The following is a 26,018-nucleotide window of genomic DNA, read 5'->3' as shown; positions in this document are numbered from 1 at the left end:
CTTCAGTTTTACATGGAGCGATTGATTATCAAGATAGATGTAATATTATTATTATCCAGGATTTCTTTAGCGCCAACGGTTTGCTCCGCCCTGTACATTATAGTGGGGACAATACAGTAACAGGATTTATTGGATTTTCACAGGGATTGCAATGTCTTTGAATGCAACCAAATATGTGGCGTGTTTTAATAGTTTCAGTGTTGGGCGGAGCCATTGAGAATCACAGTGGATTAGATGGATTGCAGTGTCTTTGGCGGGACCACGTAAATGGGGTGTTTACGTTTTTGTTGTTTCATTTTAATGTGGAGCGATTGAGAATCAAGCTGGGTTGATTGGATTTTCACATGGATCACATTGTGTTTTGAAGCTGATCACACGGGGTGTTTGTTTTTATTAGTTTTGGGTGGAGCGATTGAATATCAAGATGGATTTGTTGGGTATGCACATGGCTTGCAATGTCTTTGGAAGGCGACCACATCTATGAGATGTTTAATGAACATTTTTAATAGTTTTGGGGGAGCTGTTGAGAATCCTTCCAATTATGGGTGGAGTGCAGTGATGATACATTGGGGGATATATAATGATGGGTGGAGTACACACTGTACAGGGGAGGTTCACAGTCCCCCCCTCCTCCCGTGGGATGTGCACATGCCCCATCTCCGGATCTCACGGGGGAACGATCGGGGGGGGGGGGGATAAGCAGAGAGCCAAGCCATTCTCATTGTCTCCTTACCCTGATTGGTGATTAGTTGTCTCCAAGGGACACAGCTCACCACAGATCACCGCGCTGCGTGCCCCAGGAGGCTGTGCACGAGCGACATGACCAGTCCAGTCCCGGCCATCACCGTGCCGTTCCACTTTCATTACAAATACAACAAGGCAGCTCCGTGTTACTATACAGAGGGACCCCAACAATGGAGTGTGACAGTTATAGAGGCTCCTCTCCTGGACTGAAATGGCTTCCTCTGATTTCACACTGCACACTGTGAGCTGCTTACAATGTGCATTACAAGTGTCATCACGTCAGATAGAGCCCGCCTCATTCCTGGCTAGAGGATATCCAGCATGATTTATCGCTTTCCTCCTCAGCCTCACTGGGCTGTCCCTTCCATTTATTGGATGTAAAGTGTTTGTAAACCCCAACATATACCCAGTGAAGAGACTGTCCTCAGGTGGTACACAGAGATGAAACAGATCTTCCTGTATAGGTTGTACCTGTTTATCTGTAGTCTTCTCTTCTCTACATCTGTTCAAAGTTCTTAATTGATAAATGTTGTCTGAGCGTTCAGAAAAAATGGGGCGTAGAGCTGAAGTTACACTCTGCAGAGCTCAGTGAGGAGAGCTGATTGGAGGGAAGAGACGCCCCCCTTTCCCCCACATACACAGCTCACAGGAACAGAGCTGAGGTTGTCATTCTGCTGGAGGTCCCTCCCCATCACTATATTTTTCTTGGTGTCAGGAAAACTTGTGAGAAGTGACTGGTGCTGATAGCAGAGGAATGGAGCAGCAGGCAGAAATGACCCTTAGTGCTCTGGATTGAGACAAGTACACCCTATAGAGGGAAATGCTTTGTTCCTTTGTCATGTCTGAGGTTTACAACCACTTTAAGTTCTTTCAATCATGGAGGCTCACCATCACGGGGGCATTACCTAGAGTGGTCTGCATGCAAATACATTCTTTCTGGGAACTCCCACTCCTCCACACTGATGTCCACCCATCAAGGCATTTATATATTTGCATAACTCCTCCCAAGATCCAGCCCCCTGTTTTCATCATAATGGAAGGCTCTTGAGAGGAGTACGGGGTGCTGTGATGTTTTCAGGAGACTACAGTCAGGTCCATAAATATTGGGACATCCGCACAATTCTAACATATTTGGTTCTATACTTCCTACACCGTTCACCTGATTTGGATGTAAATACCTCAAATTAAAGCTGACAGCCTGCAGTTAAAGCACATCTTGTTCGTTTCATTTCAAATCCATTGTGGTGGTGTATAGAGCCAAAAATGGTAGAATTGTGTCGATGTCCCAATATTTATGGACCGGACTGTATGCACAGCACCCTTCCGGCTCCTCCCACCAGCCATGATCTGCCTGAATTGCATGAAGAAGCACAGAGACGCAGTGATGACATCAATAGATGTAAAATAAGATGTGTAATGAAAAGACAAAGGTTTCATGTAACATGTTATTAGCGTGTTAATAAGTGAGGAGGGAGGAACTAGGACAGAAAATATACATCTATGAAACTTCAATTTTAGCCTTTTTAGAATCTTGCTGACACCTTGTTATTGGAACCTGAATTATAACTGTCATTTTATTCCCAGAATTCCCTGCTCACAGCTCTGACATTCTATTGATAGGTGTGAAGGAGGAAGATGACCCCCAGGAGCTGGGTGAGTGACACTCCAAAACATGTCTAGCACCAATATTGTGTTCAGTACTGTGTCTGATGGACGTCTTTTTTTTTTTTTTTATTTTATTTAAATATTTATTAATTTTTCATGTTATTACAAAAATTCCACAAGAAGAGACACAATACATATAAATAATCCATACATTTCTACTTTGCCCCTTCTATTTTACCTCTTTTCTTTCCCTACCCTCCCAGCCCACCTTTACCCCCCTTCCCCCCTCCCTCCCCTCTGCAAGATCTCCAATCTCTCAAGGCCCAATAACTTTAAATAACTTCCTAGTTTAAAGTTTTCTATATTTCTCTTTCAATCCTGATTTTTCCCATCGCGAATAGTATAGATCCAACCTGTCTTCCTGAATATAATAAGATTTTTCCATTCTACTAATCTGGTTTACCCTATTGATCCAATCCTCCTCCGTCGGCACCTCCGTCTTCCACCAAAACTTGGGAATCAACCCTTTTGCAGCACTTAAGTAGTACCATACGCCTGATTCTTTATATTTATTTACGGTTGTCTCAACATTATGTAGGAGACACATGGTTGGGTCAAGCCCTATGTCATTTCCAGTTATTAATTCTATTGATTTAACTATTGTCTTCCAGAAAACCTGAATTTTTGGACATTGCCACCATATATGAAACGCCGTGCCCTCCTCCCCACATCCTCTCCAACACATTTTTGAATTCTCCCCCCTCATCCTTTGCTCAGTGCTCGGTGTAATATGCCATCGTGTCAGACATTTATAATTAATCTCAACGTCTCTCATACTAACACTCTCATGAACCAATCTAAATATCTTATTCTGTTGATCTTCATCTATCACCACCTCCATATCTCTTTCCCAATTTGTTATAAAAATTAACTTTGTGTCTGTGTCTAATTCTGTGAGTATTCTATACATTTTTGTAACACCATGTTTCCCATCTCTACATGTTTCTAATAGCCTTTCAAACATATTTCACTCCTTTTTTAATCTCAAGGGCTTTGGGAGATTTCCAATAAAACATTTTAATTGGTGATATTTCCACTCATCTATTTTAGTAAACATATCTCCTCCCCTCTCTTTTAATTCTTTAAATGTTCTCAATTCCCCCTCTACCAATACGTCTCTCAGTTGGATATCTTCCTTTTTAAACCATCTCCCTGATATCTCATCTTTTCCTGGAGGGAAGAACTCCGTGTTTGCAAGAGGCATTAATATAGAGTTGAATTCCCATTTCATGTGTTTGTGTAAATTATCCCATGTCCTTAAAACGTTTAAAGTGAAGGTGCTTGTGCTTTCTTTAATTCTTCTAAAATGTGCTGGAACCCATATCATCTTACTCAAATTAATTCCACTCAGTTCATTTTCTATTTTTACCCAACCTTTCCCCTTGTGGTTAAAAGTCCAATCATAGATTCTTGCTAAAATTACTGCTTTGTAATATCTCTTGACATCAGGTAGTCCCATCCCCCCTTTCTCTTTAGTCCTGCTCAGTGTTTCATATGATATTCTTGGTTTTTTATTCCTCCATATATATCTTGTTATCATTCTTCTCATTATCTTAAAAAATGCCTCTGGGAGTTTTATTGGAATCATTTGAAATCTATAGAGTATTTTAGGTATAATTACCATTTTAACTAGGTTTATACGTCCTAACCATGATGGATTTCCTCCTTCTAATCTTTTTAGTTCGTCCTTAATCTCATTTATCAGGAAAATATAGTTTAATCTATATAGTTGTTTATATGAGGTAGCAAGTTTTATTCCTAGGTATTTTATATCTTTTTCTCTCCATATAAAGGGGAATTCTTTTTGTAGCTTTTCTTTTTCGCTCTTTGGTATATTGATGTTCAAAATCTCTGTTTTTGTTGGGTTAATTTTTAGATTTGATAGTTCACCATATTCCTTCAGGGTCTTCATTATACTTGGTAGTGTTATTCGGGGGTTGCCTACATAAAACAATAGATCGTCCGCAAAGGCCGCTACTTTATGTTCTATATTTTCTATCTGGATTCCCTTTACCGCTCCGCTATTCCTTATTATTGATAGCAGGGGTTCCAATGTCAAAACGTACAGCAAGGGGGACAATGGACAGCCTTGTCTTGTTCCATTGGACATCCCAATGGATTCCGACCTCTCCCCATTTACCGTGATGATTGCGGTGGGCTCCCTATATAATTTACCTATCCACTCACGCATTCTCTCTCCAATCCCCAACACTTCCAAGTTGTCCATCATAAAGCCCCAGTCCACTCTATCAAACGCCTTTTCGGCATCAATTGACAAGAGCACCACCGGGGCTTTTCCTTTTCTACTTTTCTGGATAAGCATCAAAGTTCTCTCTCCCCGGGACGAACCCCACCTGATCTCCATGGATCCATTCGGGCATTAGATCTTTTAGCCTGTTTGCCAAGACCTTTGCGTACAACTTGGTATCAGTGTTTAATAATGAAATTGGTCTACAACTAGAGCACTGAGAGGGATCTTTTCCCTCCTTATGAATGAGAACGACATGGGCCTGAAGGGATTCCCTCCTCCCCTCCATCCCCCCTCCCAAGTCATTCATATACTTCTTTAACTTTGGTATCAGTACTTCACAAAATTTTTTATAATACTTAACTGTATAACCATCCGGGCCTGGGCTTTTCCCTCCCCCTATACTTTTTAATGCTACTTCTATTTCTTCCTGGGAAATTTCCGCATCTAAGGAATTCAATTGTGCTTCACTAAGCTTTGGCAATCCAGCATTTTTTAAATATATCTTCCTTTTTTCGTTAATACCTTCTCTAGTTTCTTTTGGTGAACCTTGATGACTGATGTTATACAACTTTCTATAATACTCCGTGAATACTTTAATGATTTCTTTAGTTGAGTGGACCAACTCCCCCTTAGGGCTTTTTATCTTTTCTATATAATTCCTGTTTTTCTTTTTATTCAGGGCTCTCATTAAATATTTTCCTGGTCTATCTCCCCATCTACAGTCATGGCCGAAATTGTTGGCACCCTTGATATTTTTCCTGAAAATCAAGTATTTCACACAAAAAAGGTATTGCATTAACACATGTTTTGCTATACACATGTTTATTCCCTTTGTATGTATTGGAACAAATATAAAACAGAGGCAGAAAAGCAAATATGACATAATGTCACACAAAACCCCAAAAATGGGCTGGACAAAAGTATTGGCACCCTTAACTTAATATTTGGTTGCACACCCTTTGGAAAACATAACTGAAATCAGTCGCTTCCTATAACCATCAATAAGCTTCTGACACCTCTCACCCGGAATTTTGGACCACTCTTCCTTTGCAAACAGCTCCAGGTCTCTCTTATTGGAAGGACACCTTTTCCCAACAGCAATTTTAAGATCTCTCCACAGGTGTTCAATGGGATTTAGATCTGGGCTCATTGCTGGCCACTTCAGAACTCTCCAGCGCTTCTTTGCCATCCATTTCTGAGTGCTTTTTGACGTATGTTTGGGGTCATTGTCCTGCTGGAAGACCCAGGATCTTGGACGCAAACCCAGCTTTCTGACACTGGGCCCTACAGTGCGACCCAAAATCCTTTGGTAATCCTCAGATTTCATGATGCCTTGCACACAGTCAAGGCACCCAGTGCCAGAGGCAGCAAAACAACCCCAAAACATCATTGAACCTCCACCATATTTTACCGTAGGTACTGTGTTTTGTTCTTTGTAGGCCTCATTCCGTTTTCGGTAAACAGTAGAATGATGTGCTTTACCGAAAAGCTCTATCTTGGTCTCATCTGTCCACAAGACGTTTTCCCAGAAGGCTTTTGGCTTACTCAAGTACATTTTGGCAAACTGTAGTCTTGCTTTTTTATGTCTCTGTGTCAGCAGTGGGGTCCTCCTGGGTCTCCTGCCATAGCGTTTCATTTCATTTAAATGTCGACGGATAGTTCGCGCTGACACTGATGCTCCCTGAGCCTGCAGGACAGCTTGAATGTCTTTGGAACATGTTTGGGGCTGCTTATCCACCATCCGGACTATTCTGCGTTGCAATCTTTCATCAATTTTCCTCATCCGTCCACGACCAGGGAGATTAGCTACAGTGCCATGGGTTGCAAACTTCTTGATAATGTTGCGCACTGTGGACAAAGGCAAATCTAGTTCTCTGGAGATGGACTTGTAACCTTGAGATTGTTGATATTTTGCCACAATTTTGGTTCTCAGGTCCTCAGACAGTTCTCGTCTCCTCTTTCTGTTGTCCATGCTTAGTGTGGCACAGACAGACACACAATGCAAAGGTTAAGTGAACGTCTCTCCTTTTTATCTGCTTTCAGGTGTGATTTCTATATTGCCCACACCTGTTACTTGCCCCAGGTGAGTTTACAGGAGCATCACATGCTTGTAACATTCTTATTTATCCGCAGTTGTGAAAGGGTGCCAATACTTTTGTCCAGCCCATTTTTGGAGGTTTGTGTGACATTATGTCGAATTTGCTTTCTTTCCTCCCTTTTTTTGTTTTGTCCCAATACACACAAAGGGAATAAACATGTGTATAGCAAAACATGTGTTAATGCAATACGTTTCGTGAGAAATACATGATTTCCTGGAGAAATATCAAGGGTGCCAACAATTTCGGCCATGACTGTATATCTTTCGCTTAATACTTTGTTATATATCCTTCTCCTCTCCTCTTCCATCAATCTCTCTAATTCGTCTTTTTTATTCATTAACTTCTGTCTTGTTTCTATTGTTATTTTCTTCTTATGTATCTGCTCCAAATCCAGGATTTCCTTTAAGAGTCCACTAACCCTCTCTCTTCTTTCTTTTTTCTTCCTTGCTCCCATCGCAATCAAAATTCCTCTTATATATACCTTATGACTTTCCCATACTGTAGCTGTCGTTACTTCCTCCGTCTCATTCTCCTTGAAAAATACCTTAATCTCTTCCCTGATCTTCTGCACAATATCTTCATCTAAGAGAAGAGCCTCGTTTAACCTCCATCCTAAACCTCCCGTCCACCTTTTTCCCCATCCTATTTTCATTATGACAGGGGCATGATCCGAGAAAGTTCTTGTCTCTATTTCTATTTTAACCAGCATTTCAATGAGTTGATGATCTATTAGAATGTAATCCAGTCTCGAGTATATCTCATGTGCATTAGAGAAGAAGGTATAGTCTCTGTCTTTCATATGCATCATTCTCCAGGTGTCCACCAGTTGGTACTCGTGGATCACCTTCTTCAAAGCTCTCAGAGACCTACCCCCCTCTCTCCGCACAAGGGAGGTTGCATCCTTTTGTGGGTCCATACAAAAATTAAAATCTCCTGCTATTATCAAACGCCCTTTTTTAAAATTATCAATTTTTTCAACATACCCTTCAAAAAGATCTCCGGTTTCTTGTTGGGGCAATATATATTGGCTAGTGTACACTCAATTCCCTGTAGTTTACCTTTCAAGAACAGGAATCTCCCCTCCGGGTCAGTCTTTCTATCTTCCAACTCAAATCTCACATTCTTTGCCAATCCTATTGCCACCCCCTTTGCTCTTTTAATTGGAGAGTCAGCATAATACCATGTTGGATAATATTTGGATTTTAATTTCACATTTGATTCTATCTCAAAATGTGTCTCCTGTAAAAATACCACAGACGTTGCCCTGTGGTGTAACTCTTTAAACAACTTAAATCTTTTCCCAGGACAGTTCAACCCATTCACATTATATGTTATAAACTGTATTTCTTACATCCTTCTTGATTCTGTCTATCTCTCTTCTGATTCGTCTCTTCCTATTAGGCCCCCCTACTATCTTGCAGCATATCAACCCAACCTCCCCTCCCTCGGCTCCCTCCCGCCCAACCCCCATCTCCCACCCCCCACCCTCTCTTCTTTTTCCCCTACCCATTTTTAGGCTTATAAACTGCCTACAAATCATTTGTGGATCTGATTCCACCTTTTGATTTAAAATAAGCTCCGCCCATGTACGGCTCACCTCTCCTCCGACCCCCCCCCCAGGTCCCCTCTCTCTATCAGCCAGGCTCAGGAAGTATCATTACTTCTCTCCTAACCGGAGCTTCCCGGAGGACCTCAACTTTCGGGGGGGAGAGACCAGGGGCGAGAGAGAGAGAGAGAAAAAAAAACAAAAACCAAAAAAAACAAAACATATTTTCTGCTTAATTCTCCCTCCCTTCCCTCCCCGGCCCCAGAGCCTCCCCCCCCCTTCCCCTGACCCGCTGCCAGTCCTCTTTTCTTGTGTTCTCTGTATCTCCTTTATCCTCTTCTTCCCACCCAGCAATCTCCATTCTTTGCAAGTCCAGTCTATCACAAAACTCCCTTAACCGTGTGCTTAGCTGAGAAAAGCCCTCCTCCCCTCCTAAAAACTCCTGCGGGATGTGTGACTGTAAATGTCATCTACTGACCGGGCCAAGCCTTTATCTCAGTCTCAGGGAACTCTACAGGTCATTTAGACCCCACACCCCGCCAAGACCTCCATGGACACAGAGCTTCATCTCAGTCAAGGGACTGTAGGAGCTACAGAACCTTGCTAAAGTTTTAGGCTGTCAAGTGCAGCACTTTTTCCTGTCAAGAGTCATCAACCAGCAGAACTGGAACATTGACCTACAGAGCACTGATGTACCCAATGTGTGTACTGTTTCCAAATCTACAGATGGTAGTTGGCAGGATTCGAACCTGCGTGGGGAAATCCCAATGGATTTAGAATCCATCGCCTTAACCGCTCGGCCACAACTACTATGTTTTTAATTTTGAATAAACAATCTACACAATGCACACAGAATCAAAACTAAATGGGTTAAATGTCCCTTCTCCTTTGTTTACATTCATCTGTCAGCCAGCTGACAGCTAAATGAGCCAGGCAGGGATGAGTCAAGGGTTGTAAGTGCCTCTGTAACAACCTACACAAAACTGTGACGTATGTGCATTTTAAATGTAGTTTTGGTGCATTTTCTGTGTAAGTCTCGGGACTTGTCGGGACAAGGTCATCTACCTCTCATGGCAGACATAATCTATTCCCCCCCATGTGTGAGCATCATGTCTCAGCATAAGACCCTCTCCCTTACAAATTAAGCAGTGGTCAGCAAGCTCACCGCCTAAGCAAAAATATCCTCTGCAAGCAAAAATTCTCCCCAAACAAAAATGCAAAAATGTATCCTCCTCCCACTCCAAATTCCCCTCTTAAAACAGATCTTTGCCCCTCAATCTCACCTCCTAGCTTTAATCACCCCAATTCCTCCCTTCTAGCAAAAATAATTTAGCCCTCCTTGCACATATCCTTTTTTTCCCTTCAAATTTTCCATGCTAGCACAATTCCTCACTTCTAAATCCTCCCGCTCAGCACAAATCCTCACCCCCAAAATCTTCCATCAGCACAAATCCGTCTATGTCCTTGTAACAAAGACCCAAGGGGTGTTTTCACTTCTTTTTTTCGTGGATTAATAGAGGTACTTTGTATCCCTTATTCACATATTGTTAAATAGATATTCCAGATTCCAATATGCCCCCCACCCATAGGCCCCTTGTAACCACCGGGCCAGTGTTATGAAGAAGAGGTCCTACAAGGGTCAACAATTATGTGACCATTGTGATTGGTTGGATTGGCAATGATCACATAAACGGAAGCCGGTCCCGCCGGCTACCGATGTTTTCACAGGACCGAGAGCTGTTTTTGGCGCAGAAACATTGCCCACCCAGCAGCTCATATGCGTTAAAGCCCAGCTTTTTGCCGCCGCAACTATTGGTTACTAGGGTGCAAAGGGGTTAAATGACCCTTCTCCTTTGTTTACATTCATTGTCAGCCAGCTGACAGCTAAATGATCCGGGCGGGGATGTAAGGATGCCAGCAGGTGCCTCTTTAAACACCTACACAAAACTCGTACGTATGTGTATTTTAAATACATTTTTGGTGCATTTTCTGTGTAAATCTCTGGGGCCAAAAAAGAGCAACAACAGCAGCAAAGTAGCACTGGTACCTTTTCCAAACGTGCAGTGCTGTTGGGCTGAATAGAAATACTTGTCATTTGTCCCAGACTTGCTGGCACAGTCCCTTTTTCAGTCATCCGTCCCACCCCTTCCATCTCCCAGGCTGTGTCCCTCTGAGCAAGGCGGCAGCTACAGTTTCAGTATGTGTACAGCCTTGTCAGGCTGTTGTGTTAGCATTTGGGTGGGCAGGTGGGGGCGTTAAAACTGCTACTCAGATGCTTGTTTTTACTACTGCCTGTGTGAAAGAGCTCTTTGGGGTCAATCACAGGTTGTACTTTCATACCAGCTGCACTCCTTTCTCCCTGTACTGACTATGTGTCATTGTAAACTCTGATGAATCAGCAGGGCAGTGTACAAGAGTCAGTAGGGCAGAGGACAGGGGTCAGCAGAGCAGAGAACAAGGGCTATGGCGGCAGAAGACAAGGGTCAGCACGGCAGGGTACAGGGGTCAGCACGGCAATGTACAGGCAGTTAGCAGGTAAGAGGACAGGGGTTAGCAGAGAAGAGGATAAGCTCCTCATTCCATCCCCGCACTGCAGACAACCTGGGCACTTGGCCAGTGGTGTATTTAGGTTTTTTGCTGCCCTAGGCAACACAAAAATCAGACCTTCCCCCAGACCTCCCTCCCCTGCAGAGATTCTGACAGTGACCAACACCCTTGCCTCCCCCACCCACCCAAGAGAGCCTTCCACTAACACCACTCCACCCCCCCCCCCAGCTCATTGTGAATAATGGAACCATCTTCTTAATCCATTTTACTGATGAGCATAGGTTATGTGTCTATTGAGACAATGGCCTTATCCCAGACTATCACTGAGCTGCTCGTCCACTTCTGTTGTAGAGGTGAAGTGATGGCACAGCTCATTGTTAATGACGGAACCATCTTGATCAATTTTCCTGATGAGCATACGTTGTGTCTCTATAGAGACAATGGCCTTATCCCAGACTATCACTGAGCTGTTGGTCCACTTCTGTTTTAGAGCTGACGTGATGGCACAGCTCATTGTGAATGACTACACTGTGTGAGTAGCCGAATTAATCTCTTATAGGGTATCCATCAAAGTCCCCAGATAGATAATTAATCCTGATGTAGTCCAGAGGAGGAAGAAAGTTACATAACAAACATATATGAATGGTGATGTCTTCACCTCCCTCCGGTACCCGAAGAGCCAAGGGCACCATCCAGAGGAGGACACATAACCTCCCTCGTACATCAAGAAAGGTCTGGCTCATACACAGGCCAAGTAGGCATATCTTTGTGAAACAGAAGGCATATTGGTGAGCAAGTCCTGAAGTATGGACAGTTCCAAGTTATCAAGGCAGAGCAAAGGTAGGATTGTTGGTAATTATCGTAACAGCATCAAGATCAAAGTCCCTGAGAGACCTCTAGGTGTGAAATAGGCCTTTTTCTGACTGATTTCGCCGGTACAACCGGCTGCCTCAGAGGTAGGCTCAAAACTGTTTTTTTTTTTAAATGATATGTTTTTAAGATATTTTTTTTAAGGCCCATTTATCGCAGCAAAGGGCATGATGCTCTCCTCCGTGAAGACTGGGTAGACTGCAGCTTGATTGTATGGAGCTGTTGTTTCCCAAGGTGAAGGCCCATATATCGCAGCAAAGGGCATGGCGCTCTCCTCCTGGAAGACTGGGTAGACTGCAGCTTGACGGTACGGAGCTGTTGTTTCCCAAGGTGAAGGTTCATTTATCACAGTATTGCGCTCTTAGGTATGTTGTGCACCTCCCATCCGGAACCGATCAGGATATCCACAGAGCTCTCCTTGGCAGTAGATACTCAATACACTGCTTGGCTAAGTGTCCCACTTTCTTGCATACATGACAGACCTTCCATTCATGACATCACACTAGGTATGGTCTTCTTTTCATGACATCACACTAGGTATGGTCTTCTTTTCATGACATCACACTAGGTATGGTCTTCTTTTTTTTGTGCAAAATTTACACAAAACAAATCATAAATGATCCCTCCACACCTCCTCCTCCCCTTTTCATACCCCATCTCTCTTCCCCACCCTACCCGCGCCGCCATCTATCGCCCATAATATAACTAGATGCGCAGCTCTAAAGTCTCATTCAATTAATAAATTATGACTAATAATTATATTACATTATATTTATATATAAAAAGTGGAGACTCTCATGGCGTAGTAACAGCAAACTTCTGATTTTCATGAAAGGCTAAAAACATTCACATTCCATAGGGATATCAAAGGCAGTGTACATAGAAAAGTGTCAAAGCATCCAATCCTCCTTCCTTGATTGGCGGCAGCCTACTTCTGGGTTCCGGTCAGCGTGATGGTGTCACTTCCTCTGGCCTTGGATAGTGACACAAATTTCCCCTCTCAGCACAAATCCCCCCCTCTCAGCACAAATCCTCTCCTAAAAATCCCCCCTCCTAGTATAAATCCCCCTTCTTAGCACAAATCCCCCCAATTCCCCCTCCCAGCACAAATCCCCTTTCCTACGATAAATCCCCCCTAATTTCCCCTCCTAGCACTAATCCCCTGTCCTACGATAAATCCCCCCTAATTCCCCCTCCCAGCACTAATCCCCTGTCCTACGATAAATCCCCCCTAATTCCCCCTCCCAGCACTAATCCCCTGTCCTACGATAAATCCACCCTTAGCAGAAATCCTGCCTCTTGACCCAAATTCCCCTTCCCCCCCATCCCTCATCCTAGCACTAATTCTATCCACAAGATCTTCCCCCACCATAACTCAAATCACCCCACCCCCTTCCTAGCATAAATCCTCCCCCCCTCAAATGTTATCTGCTGTATGGAGGAGTGCTGTTCTGATGACAGGAGTGGGAAGAGTACAGCACAGCTCCCACCGCCTGGCTCTCTGCCGCTGTTATTTCTCCGGCAGCCCACCCCAGCACCCCCCTAGATCCGGCCATGTCGAAAGGTCTTGTTGGGAAATTTAGTTTTAATCAGTGCTGCCGCCAATCAGGAGTCCCCGCTGTCAGAATACAGTATCGCAGAAGGGAGGATTCCTGCCTCCACCTCCAATGCGTTTGCCTTTTATCATTCAGCCAGTATGGCCAGCTTAAACTTCATCCATGTCCAGCCTTCCATAAAGGTTGCTGCAAAGCAGAAATAGAAACATTCCAACATCGATGTCATAATGGAAGATCTTCATCCTTGGATTACCGCTATGATGAGCACGTAATATGTCCAAAATCGATATCTTTTCACATTTATCGTCCAAATCGATATATATGTCTTCACCAACCACTTTTATATAAATCATTTCCTTTTTAATTTTCTTGATTTTCCCGCGTGTGCTCACTATGACACCTCTCTTAAATAGATCTTTGGCCGTGTATTTAGTCATATCTTCTGTATAATGGATCCTTGGAACCTTTCCAGCAAAGCCTGACTTTTCACCCAGCAAGTCGTCCACACAGTTTTTCCTATACTTCTTGTACAGGTCTATGATGCCCTTCATATCTTCACAGGTGTCTTTGACATCAGCTAACGCCTGCTCGTTGATTTTCACCTCAGCTGCTCTTCTCTCACGAAGTTCATGTTTCCCTTTGATTTCATTGCGAATTAGGTTGGTGACCTCTTCGTAGCATGTCGCCTCTGTGAAGTAACCGGCTTTTTGCAAAATCTGCAGGTTTGCGGTGACGGTTTTTGTTATAGATTCCTGAGAGGCATCATCTTGATTTTCAGTTGAACAGGATCCTTCCTGTTCATTTGCACCTTTAGTGTCGGTGGGAGTTGTGCTTTCTGTTACAATCTCCTCTTTCTCCTCCTTCTCCTCCTCCTTCTTTTCTTCCTTCTCCTCCTCCTTCTTTTCTTCCTTATCCTCCTTCTCCTTCTTCTCCTCCTTCTCCTCCTTCTCCTTCTTCTTCTCCTTCTCCTCCTCCTCCTCCTCCTCCTCCTCCTTCTCTTTCTTCTCCTCCTCCTCCTTCTCCTTCTCCTCCTCCTTCTCCATCTCCTCCTCCTCCTTCTCCATCTCCTCCTCCATCTCCTCTTCCTCCTTCTCCTCTTCCTCCTTCTTTTCCTGTTCGAGTGTCAGAATCTCTTGGAGTTTTTGTTCAGGTGTCTTAGCCATAAGTTGTAGGACCAAATTCATGGTGGAAACCTTGGCTTTCTCTGTTTCACCATCCAAATTCTCCAGTGGAGGTAATTTGCTGTATAAAGATAGGGGGATGTTAATTATTTTCCTTATCTTGTTATAGGCAGCTCCATGAGTGGCCTCAAGCTCGTTAAGTGGAGGGACCGGTCCAATACCCTTATACATTTGGTACACAATGTCCGCGGTTGGCGAAAGTCCGCGGTCGCAAAATACAGCCTTCTCATACATAGAAAGCAGAGTATGTGTATAGATGATGTCCCCTGCATGTATGATTATCTGGGGAGTCTGTATTGCGTCAGCGTACTTGGTAAAGCCAAATTTTTTCTCTGGTTCTATAGTGTTCAGAACTTGCTTAAAGAAACTCCCGAGCTTTTGGGAGGTTTTCTTGATATAGTTGTCCAATCCAGGCGCTTGATCTGTGTTGGCAGAGAAGGGATGCATGGTCATGCAGAAGATTGAAGATATGAACAATAAGTTGTTCCTCTGGTTTGAAAATTCACCTACATAGATGTCAAATTTATCCGGTTCCACTATGGCTGTGTGGAGGTACTGAGAAAGGAAATAGCCAACAGACTCCGACAGTAAATCTTCACCTACCATTGGAAACTTGCTTAGCAAAGATTGTTGGAGGACTTTGGTTAGGTATCTCAGCCCATAAGGAATCTTGTTCACAGATGAGAATATGTCCTGTAGGAATGTGTCCGTCAGGGCATATACATCAATTTTATGGCTGAATAGTTTTCGCATTTTTTTCTCTAGCTTGGTACGCTTCTTGTGTTTAGAGTCTGGATAGGTCAGTCTATCATCGATTCTCAAGGTGTCCATTATTCCCCGAGTCAGCGCGTTGACTACGGGATTGTACTTTGCTTTCTGGGTGTAAAAATATTTGATGACCTTTAGAATCTGTGATTTTCCCTGAAATATGTCCTGAACGCTAGCAATTTTGGTTTCCACTTCTTTACGAAGAGCAAATTCCATCAATTTCAGGAAATAGTACTCTTCTCGTGGAGTTTTGCCGTAGTTGTAGAGCTGGAGGAGCAGTCTGCTTGTAAATGTGATAATATCATGATAGGATGGCAGCTGGTCCATGAGTCTGGTCAGGTAAGCTGGATCCGTCTGCAGATAGTAGAAGAGGTGTTCATAGGACTCCAGCCTCTCACTTCTCTTCCTGTCCTCGCGAGCCTCCTGTCTATGCTTGGCTATGGCCTCTTTAACTTGCTCCTTATTGCTAGGCTTTAGTTTTTTGAATCTGGAGACGAGATCCTGTTGAGTGATATTTTCTTTCACTAAAGCTGCGATTTCTCTGTCCAAGTTGTCCATCTCACACCTCTGTTCATTGAGGGTTTTAGAATGAGACGTTAATTCCACGTTCAATGTGTTCATCCGCAGCTGCAGATTGAAGTTTGGGTCATGGGGGCTCAAGCATTTAGAAAACTGCATGACCGAGCTCGGCGATGGGTTTTCACTATGCATGAAATCGTGGAATCGCTGTTGTTCCAAGCTTCTTCTGGCCCATGACTGAAGTTTTATAACGATTTCACGATGCCGCTCCTCTAACCTTTCTCTCTCAAGTCTTTCATCTTCAGTCTCCTTCACCACTTCGTCTTTCTTCTGTTCCTCCGTCTCTTTGAGTTTAATGTCTTCATTCGTCGTCTTTGGCTGATCTTCCTCTGCAAATAATGACCTCAGCCATTTGCAGGGACTGTTGCAAAGGAAGCCCAAGCCTGTCCTTCTGGGAGATTCTCTCCCTCCTGTAGTGCGCTGGGTGTTTCTCACCATTTCTGCTATCAGATGGTAGAATACACCAAGAATTTCTATTGGTAGTAATCAGAGGTCTTCAGATCAGATGTGTTCACCACAACAGTCACTTGTAGACTGAACTCTGCCTCTGCTGGCTTCTATTTTTAGCCTCTGCTCCACTGTGACAGTTTCTTTTTTGTACAAAAACTTTATTGACACAGCCTCTGCTGCACTGTGATGACCTCATACTGACAGTTGCACAGTTCAAACATTTTCTTTCAACAAAACTTTATTGACACAGTGACAACCAACTGACACATCATAGCCTGGTAGTGATAACTGCCAGCAGAGGAGGAATGAACACATCGCTGTATCTTCAGTATTGGGTGGAGCCGCACGTCTTGAAAATCCGTTTGGGAAACACTTTGTCGTTTGGACATTATACCAATGTGACACTTGTGTGGGGTGTTTATTGTTTTTTTTTTCTGGGTGGAGTGATTGAGAATCACAATGGATTCGCTGGATACTCGCATGGATTGCAATGTTTTTAGAAGGTGAGCACATATATGGGGGTGTTTATAATTTTCAGTTTTGGGTGGAGTGATTGAGAATCAGGATGGATTTGTTGGATATTCACAGAGAATGCAATGTCTTTGTAAGGCAGCCTCATACATGGGGAATCACAATAGATTTGCTGGATATTCACGTATATTGCAATGTCTTTGGAAGGTGATCACATTTATGGGGTGTTTTATTGTTTTCAATTTTGGGTGGAGCGATTGAGAACCAAGATGAGTTTGTTGAATTTTCAGAGGGAATGCAATGTCTTTTGAATGTGACCAAATAAATGCAATGTTTAATTCCCTTCAGTTTTACATGGAGCGATTGATTATCAAGATAGATGTAATATTATTATTATCCAGGATTTCTATAGCGCCAACGGTTTGCTCCGCCCTGTACATTATAGTGGGGACAATACAGTAACAAGATTTATTGGATTTTCACAGGGATTGCAATGTCTTTGAATGCAACCAAATATGTGGCGTGTTTTAATAGTTTCAGTGTTGGGCGGAGCCATTGAGAATCACAATCTATTAGATGGATTGCAGTGTCTTTGGCGGGAGCACGTAAATGGGGTGTTTACGTTTTTGTAGTTTCATTTTAATGTGGAGCGATTCAGAATCAAGCTGGGTTGATTGGATTTTCACATGGATCGCATTGTGTTTTGAAGCTGATCACATGGGGTGTTTGTTTTTATTAGTTTTGGGTGGAGCAATTGAATATCAAGATGGATTTGTTGGATATGCACATGGCTTGCAATGTCTTTGGAAGGCGACCACATCTATGAGATGTTTAATGAACATTTTTAATAGTTTTGGGGGAGCTGTTGAGAATCCTTCCAATTATGGGTGGAGTGCAGTGATGATACATTGGGGGATATATAATGATGGGTGGAGTACACACTGTACAGGGGAGGTTCACAGTCCCCCCCTCCTCCCGTGGGATGTGCACATGCCCCATCTCCGGATCTCACGGGGGAACGATCGGGGGGGGGGGGATAAGCAGAGAGCCAAGCCATTCTCATTGTCTCCTTACCCTGATTGGTGATTAGTTGTCTCCAAGGGACACAGCTCACCACAGATCACCGCGCTGCGTGCCCCAGGAGGCTGTGCACGAGCGACATGACCAGTCCAGTCCCGGCCATCACCGTGCCGTTCCACTTTCATTACAAATACAACAAGGCAGCTCCGTGTTACTATACAGAGGGACCCCAACAATGGAGTGTGACAGTTATAGAGGCTCCTCTCCTGGACTGAAATGGCTTCCTCTGATTTCACACTGCACACTGTGAGCTGCTTACAATGTGCATTACAAGTGTCATCACGTCAGATAGAGCCCGCCTCATTCCTGGCTAGAGGATATCCAGCATGATTTATCGCTTTCCTCCTCAGCCTCACTGGGCTGTCCCTTCCATTTATTGGATGTAAAGTGTTTGTAAACCCCAACATATACCCAGTGAAGAGACTGTCCTCAGGTGGTACACAGAGATGAAACAGATCTTCCTGTATAGGTTGTACCTGTTTATCTGTAGTCTTCTCTTCTCTACATCTGTTCAAAGTTCTTAATTGATAAATGTTGTCTGAGCGTTCAGAAAAAATGGGGCGTAGAGCTGAAGTTACACTCTGCAGAGCTCAGTGAAGAGAGCTGATTGGAGGGAAGAGACGCCCCCCCTTTCCCCCACACACACAGCTCACAGGAACAGAGCTGAGGTTGTCATTCTGCTGGAGGTCCCTCCCCATCACCATATTTTTCTTGGTGTCAGGAAAACTTGTGAGAAGTGACTGGTGCTGATAGCAGAGGAATGAAGCAGCAGGCAGAAATGACCCTTAGTGCTCTGGACTGAGACCAGTACACCCTATAGAGGGAAATGCTTTTTTCCTTTGTCATGTCTGAGGTTTACAACCACTTTAAGTTCTATCAATCATGGAGGCTCACCATCACGGGGGCATTACCTAGAGTGGTCTGCATGCAAATACATTCTTTCTGGGAACTCCCACTCCTCCACACTGATGTCCACCCATCAAGGCATTTATATATTTGCATAACTCCTCCCAAGATCCAGCCCCCTGTTTTCATCATAATGGAAGGCTCTTGAGAGGAGTACGGGGTGCTGTGATGTTTTCAGGAGACTACAGTCAGGTCCATAAATATTGGGACATCCGCACAATTCTAACATATTTGGTTCTATACTTCCAACACCGTTCACCTGATTTGGATGTAAATACCTCAAATTAAAGCTGACAGCCTGCAGTTAAAGCACATCTTGTTCGTTTCATTTCAAATCCATTGTGGTGGTGTATAGAGCCAAAAATGTTAGAATTGTGTCGATGTCCCAATATTTATGGACCTGACTGTATGCACAGCACCCTGCCGGCCCCTCCCACCAGCCATGATCTGCCTGAATTGCATGAAGAAGCACAGAGACGCAGTGATGACATCAATAGATGTAAAATAAGATGTGTAATGAAAAGACAAAGGTTTCATGTAACATGTTATTAGCGTGTTAATAAGTGAGGAGGGAGGAACTAGGACAGAAAATATACATCTATGAAACTTCAATTTTAGCCTTTTTAGAATCTTGCTGACACCTTGTTATTGGAACCTGAATTATAACTGTCATTTTATTCCCAGAATTCCCTGCTCACAGCTCTGACTTCCTATTGATTGGTGTGAAGGAGGAAGATGACCCCCAGGAGCTGGGTGAGTGACACTCCAAAACATGTCTAGCACCAATATTGTGTTCAGTACTGTGTCTGATGGACGTCTTGTAACCACTTGTCCTCCATAAGGTTTTACCCCCTTCATGACCAGGAAATTTTGTGCTTTTCAGCACTGCACTACTTTAACTGGTAATTGCGCGGTCATGAAACACTGTACCAAATTGTATAAATCATTTTTTTCACACAAATAGAGCTTTCTTTCGTTGGTATTTGATCACCACTGGGTTTATTTTATATTATATAAACAAAAAAAGATTGAACATTTTGAAAATAAAATGATATTTTCTACTTTCTGTTCTAAAATATGTCCAATAAAATCAAATTTCTCCATTAATTTAGGCCAAAATGTATCCTGTTGCGTGTCTTTGGTAAAACAAATCCCAATAAGTGTATATTGGTTTGTGTGACAGTTCTGGTGCCTGCAAACTATGGGATATGCAGTGATGGAAATAAGGTTTTTTTCTGCTGATTTTGAATGTTTGCTCACTCACAAAGAAATGATCAGTTTAAAAATCGAATGTTCGGTGTATTGTAACACCAAGAGACAGAATAGCTACAAAAAATTCAAAAGAACTACACGTCTAACAAATGATGCACTGATCTGCATGTTCATGAGGGAAATAAGTATTTGATCCCCAAACATGACTTAGTACTTGGTGTCAAATCCCTTTTTGGCAATCACGGAGGTCAGGCGTTTCCTGGAGTTGGCCACCAGGTTTGCACACATCTCAGGAGGGATTTTGGCCCACTCCTGTTGGCAGATCCTCTCCTAGTCATTAAGGTTTGGTGGCTGACATTTGGCAACTCAAACTTTCAGCTCCCTCCACAGATTTGCAATCAGATTAAGGTTTGGGGACTGGCTAGGCCACTCCAGGACCTTAATGTGCTTCTTCTTGAGCCACTCCTTTGTTGCCTTGGCTCTGTGTTTTGGGTCATTGTCATGCTGGAACACCCATCCACGACACATTTTCAATGCCCTGGCTGAGGGAAGAAGGTTCTCACCCAAGATTTTATGGTACATTACCCCATCCATCGTCCCTTTGATGTGGTGCCGTTGCTCTGTCCCTTTAGCAGAAAAACACCCCCAAAGCAGAATGTTTCCACCACCATGTTTGACAGTTGGGATGGTGTTCTTGGGGTCATAGGCAGCATTCCTCCTCCTCCAAACACGGTGAGTTGAGTTGATGCCAAAGAGCTGGATTTTGGTCTCATCTGACCACAACACTTTCAGCCAGTCCTCCTCTGCATCATTCAGATGTTCAGTGGAAAACTTCAGACGGGCCTGGACATGTGCTTTCTTGAGTAGAGGGACCTTGTGGGCACTGCAGGATTTCTGTCCTTGTCGGCGTAGTGTGTTACCAATTGTTTTCTTGGTGACTGTGGTCCCAGCTGCCTGAAAATCATTGACAAGATCCTCCTGTGTAGTTCTGGGATGATTCCTCACTGTTCTCATGATCATTGACACTCCACGAGGTGAGATCTTGCATGGTGCACCAGACCTAGGGAGACTGACCGTTGTTTTGTGTTTCTTCCATTTGTGAATGATTGCACCAACTGTTGTCACTTTCTCACCAAGCTGCTTGCTGATAGTTTGGTAGCCCAGTCCAGCCTTGTGTAGGTCTACAATCTTGTCCCTAACATCCTTGGACAGCTCTTTGGTCTTTGCCATGGTGGAGAGTTTGGAATTTGATGGTTTGATTGCTCCTGTGGACAGGTGTCTTTTATACAGGTAACAAAATGAGATTAGCAGCACTCCCTTTAAGAGACTGTTTCTAATCTCAGCTTGTTACCTGTATGAAAGACACCTGGTAGCCAGAAATCCTGCTGAATGATAGGGGATCAAATACTTATTTCCCTCATAAATATGCTAATCAGTGCATCATTTGTTAGACATGCATTTCTTTTGAATTTTTTGTTGCTATTCTGTCTCTCAGTGTTACAATACACCAAACATTCGATTTTTAGACCGATCATTCCTCTGTGAGTGGGCAAACATTCAAAATCAGCAGGGGATCAAATACTTATTTCCTTCACTGTATATCTGAAAATGGCTCAATCCTGATGTACTGACGGCATCTCATTTATTGAAGCTCCTAAATGCCAGGACAGTACAAATATCTCCCAATTGACCTTTTTTTGAAAGTGAACAGTCTGATGTATTTCATAAAATGAATGGAAAGGTTTAATTTTTTTTTCCACTATTTTGATTAAAAAAAAAAAATTGAAAACCTTTTTTCAAAATGTTTTTTTTTTTACATACTGTCACTAGAGCAGTACAGTGTCATAATATGACTGGTGTGGCTGTGATCAGGGATACTGAATGCTGACAATATGTTAATATGAACACAAAATAATGTTTTGTTCAATTTTTAAAACATTTAACCACCTCAATACCGGGCACTTTTACCCCCTTCCAGCCCAGACCAATTTTCAGCTTTCAGCGCTCTTACACTTTGTATGACAATTACTCAGTCATGCAACACTGAACCCAAATGACATTTTTGTCCTTTTTTTCACAAAAATAGAGCTTTCGTTTGGTGGTATTTAATCAGCAGTGGGTTTTTTATTGTTTGCGCTGTAAATTAAAAAAAAACGAAAAACCGTTTCTGATATAAAATTTTGCAAATAAGTAATTGTTCTTCATAAATTTGGGCCAAAATGTATTCTGCTACATTGCTTTGGTAAAAATAATCCCCATCGGTGTGTATTATTTGGTCTGTGTGGAAGTTATAGAGTCTACAAGCTATGGTACCGATCATTGATAATTGAACACACCTGATCACACCTGATGTACTGATGGCCTATCCCATTTCTTGAGACACTAAGGGCTCGTTCACACTTGGCTGTTTTGCCAACGCTTGCCAAACGCCCCTATAGCGTTTGGCAAGCGTTGGTCCGGCGTTTGCTGAGCGTTTTTAACGCTCGGCAAACGCTCGGCAAACGCCGCATGCGCGGTTTAGCGGCGGTTGCTAGGCGTTTGCCGAGCGTTAATAACGCCCCACAAACCCCTATAATGCAGTTTGAGTGGTGTTACCGCTCCGCAAACGCCCCGCAACCGCGTCGCAACCGCACCGCAAACGCCGGCCGGGCGTTTGCGGAGCGGCACCATAGACGAGAATAGGAGACTTCAAAGCCTCCTGACTCGTCCAGAGGCGTCCGTTTTGCCGCGACGCAAACGCTCCCGTTAGAACAGCACCATGTGCTGTAATGTGCAGAATTGGCAGAGGCGTTTGGGAAGCGGTAAAAACGCTTCCCAAACGCCTCTCTGCCGCCTGCACACAAGGCTAGTGTGAACGTAGCCTTATGCAGGCCATAGACGGTTTGTTTATCAGCTGATTTTTCGTCCGAAAAATGCAACATCGTTCGTTGTGCAATCCGATGTTGCCACCAATGATTTAAAAAATCGTCTGTTTTCGTAAATTTTCCAGCATGACCGATAAACGAAATGTGGAGGAACCGCAAAAATCGGCCGACAATCGGCCAGGTTGAGATCCCTCCCAGGAATATTATATTATAACGGTCTGTGGCCCTTAGGGGTCGAATATAGGAGGTGAGGAGGCACTTTAGCTATTTCAGGGGAGTCACGTCAGAGTGTCACCAGGAGCACCTATATAGCAGTCTTGAAGTACTGTGTTTTGAATTGAGCACCATTCATTATTGCTCAGTTTGATTATCACATTAATGTGGATTGCTTTTGATACATTTATTTATTTATTTTTTTACATATTTCCTGAGCACTTGTCACTTTGAATAATTATTGTGGACTGTTTTTGTTATTTATTTATATTTTTTTTGAGCACTTGTCACTTTGAATTACACTGAGTGATATCACTCATTAGTTTCACTTTAGTCTGGTTAGCCACTAGGTGGCAGATCAGGAGTTTGCACATTCATGGAATTCTAGATTTTTTTGGTCATTATACTAAAGCACTAGTCACTTTGGAATATCGTTTCATGTCACGGTATCAGTTTGGCCTATTGTATATATATTTATTATATATCGTTTTATAGGGTATTGTGCGTGATATTGAATAATTCACAGGATTTATTTATTAATTTATATTTGTATTATATGTCTCTAAAGGGTATTTATTTATTATAGATTGATTTATTGCAATTTTATATGCTGAGCACTTCATCCCATTTTTGGTATTTTATATGTCCTGTGGTATAGGGATTAGGTGATAGCAGCTGGCATTAATAAGAGTTATTTTGTGGAGCGCAGGAGGACCTCCCTTTATATGACTATCGGCATTGCCACACTAACAGTGTGAAAATCGGCCGATTATTCTTTTGGATGAAAAATCGGCTGATAAACGGACCGTCTATGGTCTGCATAACAAGCCAGGACAGTACAAATACCCCCCAAATGACCCCTTTTTGGAAAGTAGACATTCCAAGGTATTTATTAAGATGCATGGTGAGTTTCTTTAACCTGTGATTTTTTTCCCACAATTCTTTGGAAAATGAAGAAAGTAAATCAAATGTGGTTTTTTTTCCCCACAACTGTTATATGAGCAGGTTATTCCTCTCACAGAGCATATGCATACTCGCAGCTTCACCCCGAAACACATTCTGCTGCTCCTCCTGAGTATGGGGATACCACATGTGTAAGACTTTTCCACCACCTGGCCACATACAGAGGCCCAACATCCAAGTAGGACCTACAGGCGTTCTTGAGACATAAATGACACATCTCATTTCCTGACTACCTATCACAATTTTGAAGGTCCTGGAGCACCAGGACAATGGAATTACCCACAAAATGACCCAATTTTGGAAAGAAAACACCCCATTCTATATTCTACGATGCGTAATGAGTCACACGTTTTCATAAGATGTGGAAAGAAAATGAGAATGTATTTTTGTTTTTACACAAAGTTGTCCATTTATAAGATATTTCTATCACATAGGAGCAGTAGCAGAATGTATTGTGGGGTGTAATTTTGCTATCTACATGCTGAGTATGTTCATACCACACGTGTAAGACTTTTCCACAGTCTGGCCACATACAGAAGCCCAACATCGAAGTAGGACCTACAGGCGTTCTGGAGGCATAAATGACATCTCATTTCCTGACTACCTACCACAATTTTGAAGGCCCTGAAGCACCAGGACAATGGAATTACCCTTGGATGCCAGCCTATCTTCTGGGAGTGCTGCGCTGCTTGTACTCGCCACTGTGCTACTGGTGGGTGCCTGCTCCTCCTCAGATCTCCTGAACCTCTTTGTTTGGACTCTCTCCTCTGAATCCGTTGCTGACCTACTGCTTTCAATTGGCTCATACTCAAAATCTGAGTCTAACAAAGAGAGTTCCCTTCTACTCTCGTCTCATCCGCCGACAGATATTGAGCACTGGTAAACTGTGACAGATGTGGCTTTTACCCTGGTAGGCCGTGACAGATGTTTATCACTGGTACTGAAGTGGATGAGCACTGGTACACTGTGACAGATGTGGATCACTGGTACAGATGTGGATGACCACTAGTAAACCATGATGAATGTGGATCACTGATATTGTGTGACAGATGTGGATCACAGGCACTGTAACAGATGAGAATTACAGATGTGGGTCACGGGTATGCTGACAGAATATGGATCACTGGTACAGTGACTGATGTGGATCACTGGCACGGTGACCGATGTGGATAATTGGTACGTTGACTGATGTGATTAATTGGTACGGTGAATGATGTGATTAATTGGTACGGTGACTGATGTGATTAATTGGTACGGTGACCGATGTGGATCACTGGTACGGTGACCGATGTGGATAATTGGTACTGTGACTGATGTGATTAATTGGTACGGTGACTGATGGGGACAACGGTACGGTGACCGATGGGGACAACGGTACGGTGACCGATGTGCACCACGGGTACGGTGACCGATGTGGACCACGGGTACGGTGACCGATGTGGACCACGGGTACGGTGACCGCTGTGGATCACGGGCACGGTGACCAGTGTGGCTTACGGATTCTGCAGGGACGTACAGTCATGGCCGAAATTGTTGGCACCCTTGATATTTTTCCTGAAAATCAAGTATTTCACACAAAAAAGGTATTGCATTAACACATGTTTTGCTATACACATGTTTATTCCCTTTGTATGTATTGGAACAAATATAAAACAGAGGCAGAAAAGCAAATATGACATAATGTCACACAAAACCCCAAAAATGGGCTGGACAAAAGTATTGGCACCCTTAACTTAATATTTGGTTGCACACCCTTTGGAAAACATAACTGAAATCAGTCGCTTCCTATAACCATCAATAAGCTTCTGACACCTCTCACCCGGAATTTTGGACCACTCTTCCTTTGCAAACAGCTCCAGGTCTCTCTTATTGGAAGGACACCTTTTCCCAACAGCAATTTTAAGATCTCTCCACAGGTGTTCAATGGGATTTAGATCTGGGCTCATTGCTGGCCACTTCAGAACTCTCCAGCGCTTCTTTGCCATCCATTTCTGAGTGCTTTTTGACGTATGTTTGGGGTCATTGTCCTGCTGGAAGACCCAGGATCTTGGAC

At 43.2% G+C, this 26,018-nt stretch overlaps 1 protein-coding gene across 1 annotated transcript; it reads right to left on the bottom strand.

Annotated features, from left to right (window-relative positions):
* Positions 1-13,427: 13,427 nt before the first annotated feature.
* Positions 13,428-16,244, bottom strand: LOC149443305 (ras GTPase-activating-like protein IQGAP1). The gene is made up of 2 exons (XM_089655697.1): positions 14,472-16,244; positions 13,428-14,030 (listed from the first exon to the last, which is right to left on the bottom strand). The coding sequence occupies exons 1-2, from the start codon at positions 16,242-16,244 to the stop codon at positions 13,428-13,430; spliced, it is 2,376 nt and encodes a 791-aa protein (XP_089511823.1).
* Positions 16,245-26,018: the final 9,774 nt, after the last annotated feature.

This window comes from Staurois parvus, unplaced genomic scaffold (assembly GCF_062004578.1).
Source record: "Staurois parvus isolate SC_StPar_1 unplaced genomic scaffold, SC_StPar_1.0 ptg000860l, whole genome shotgun sequence".
Classification (NCBI taxonomy): Eukaryota; Metazoa; Chordata; class Amphibia; order Anura; family Ranidae; genus Staurois; species Staurois parvus.
This window is presented reverse-complemented; position numbering and strand designations above follow the sequence as displayed.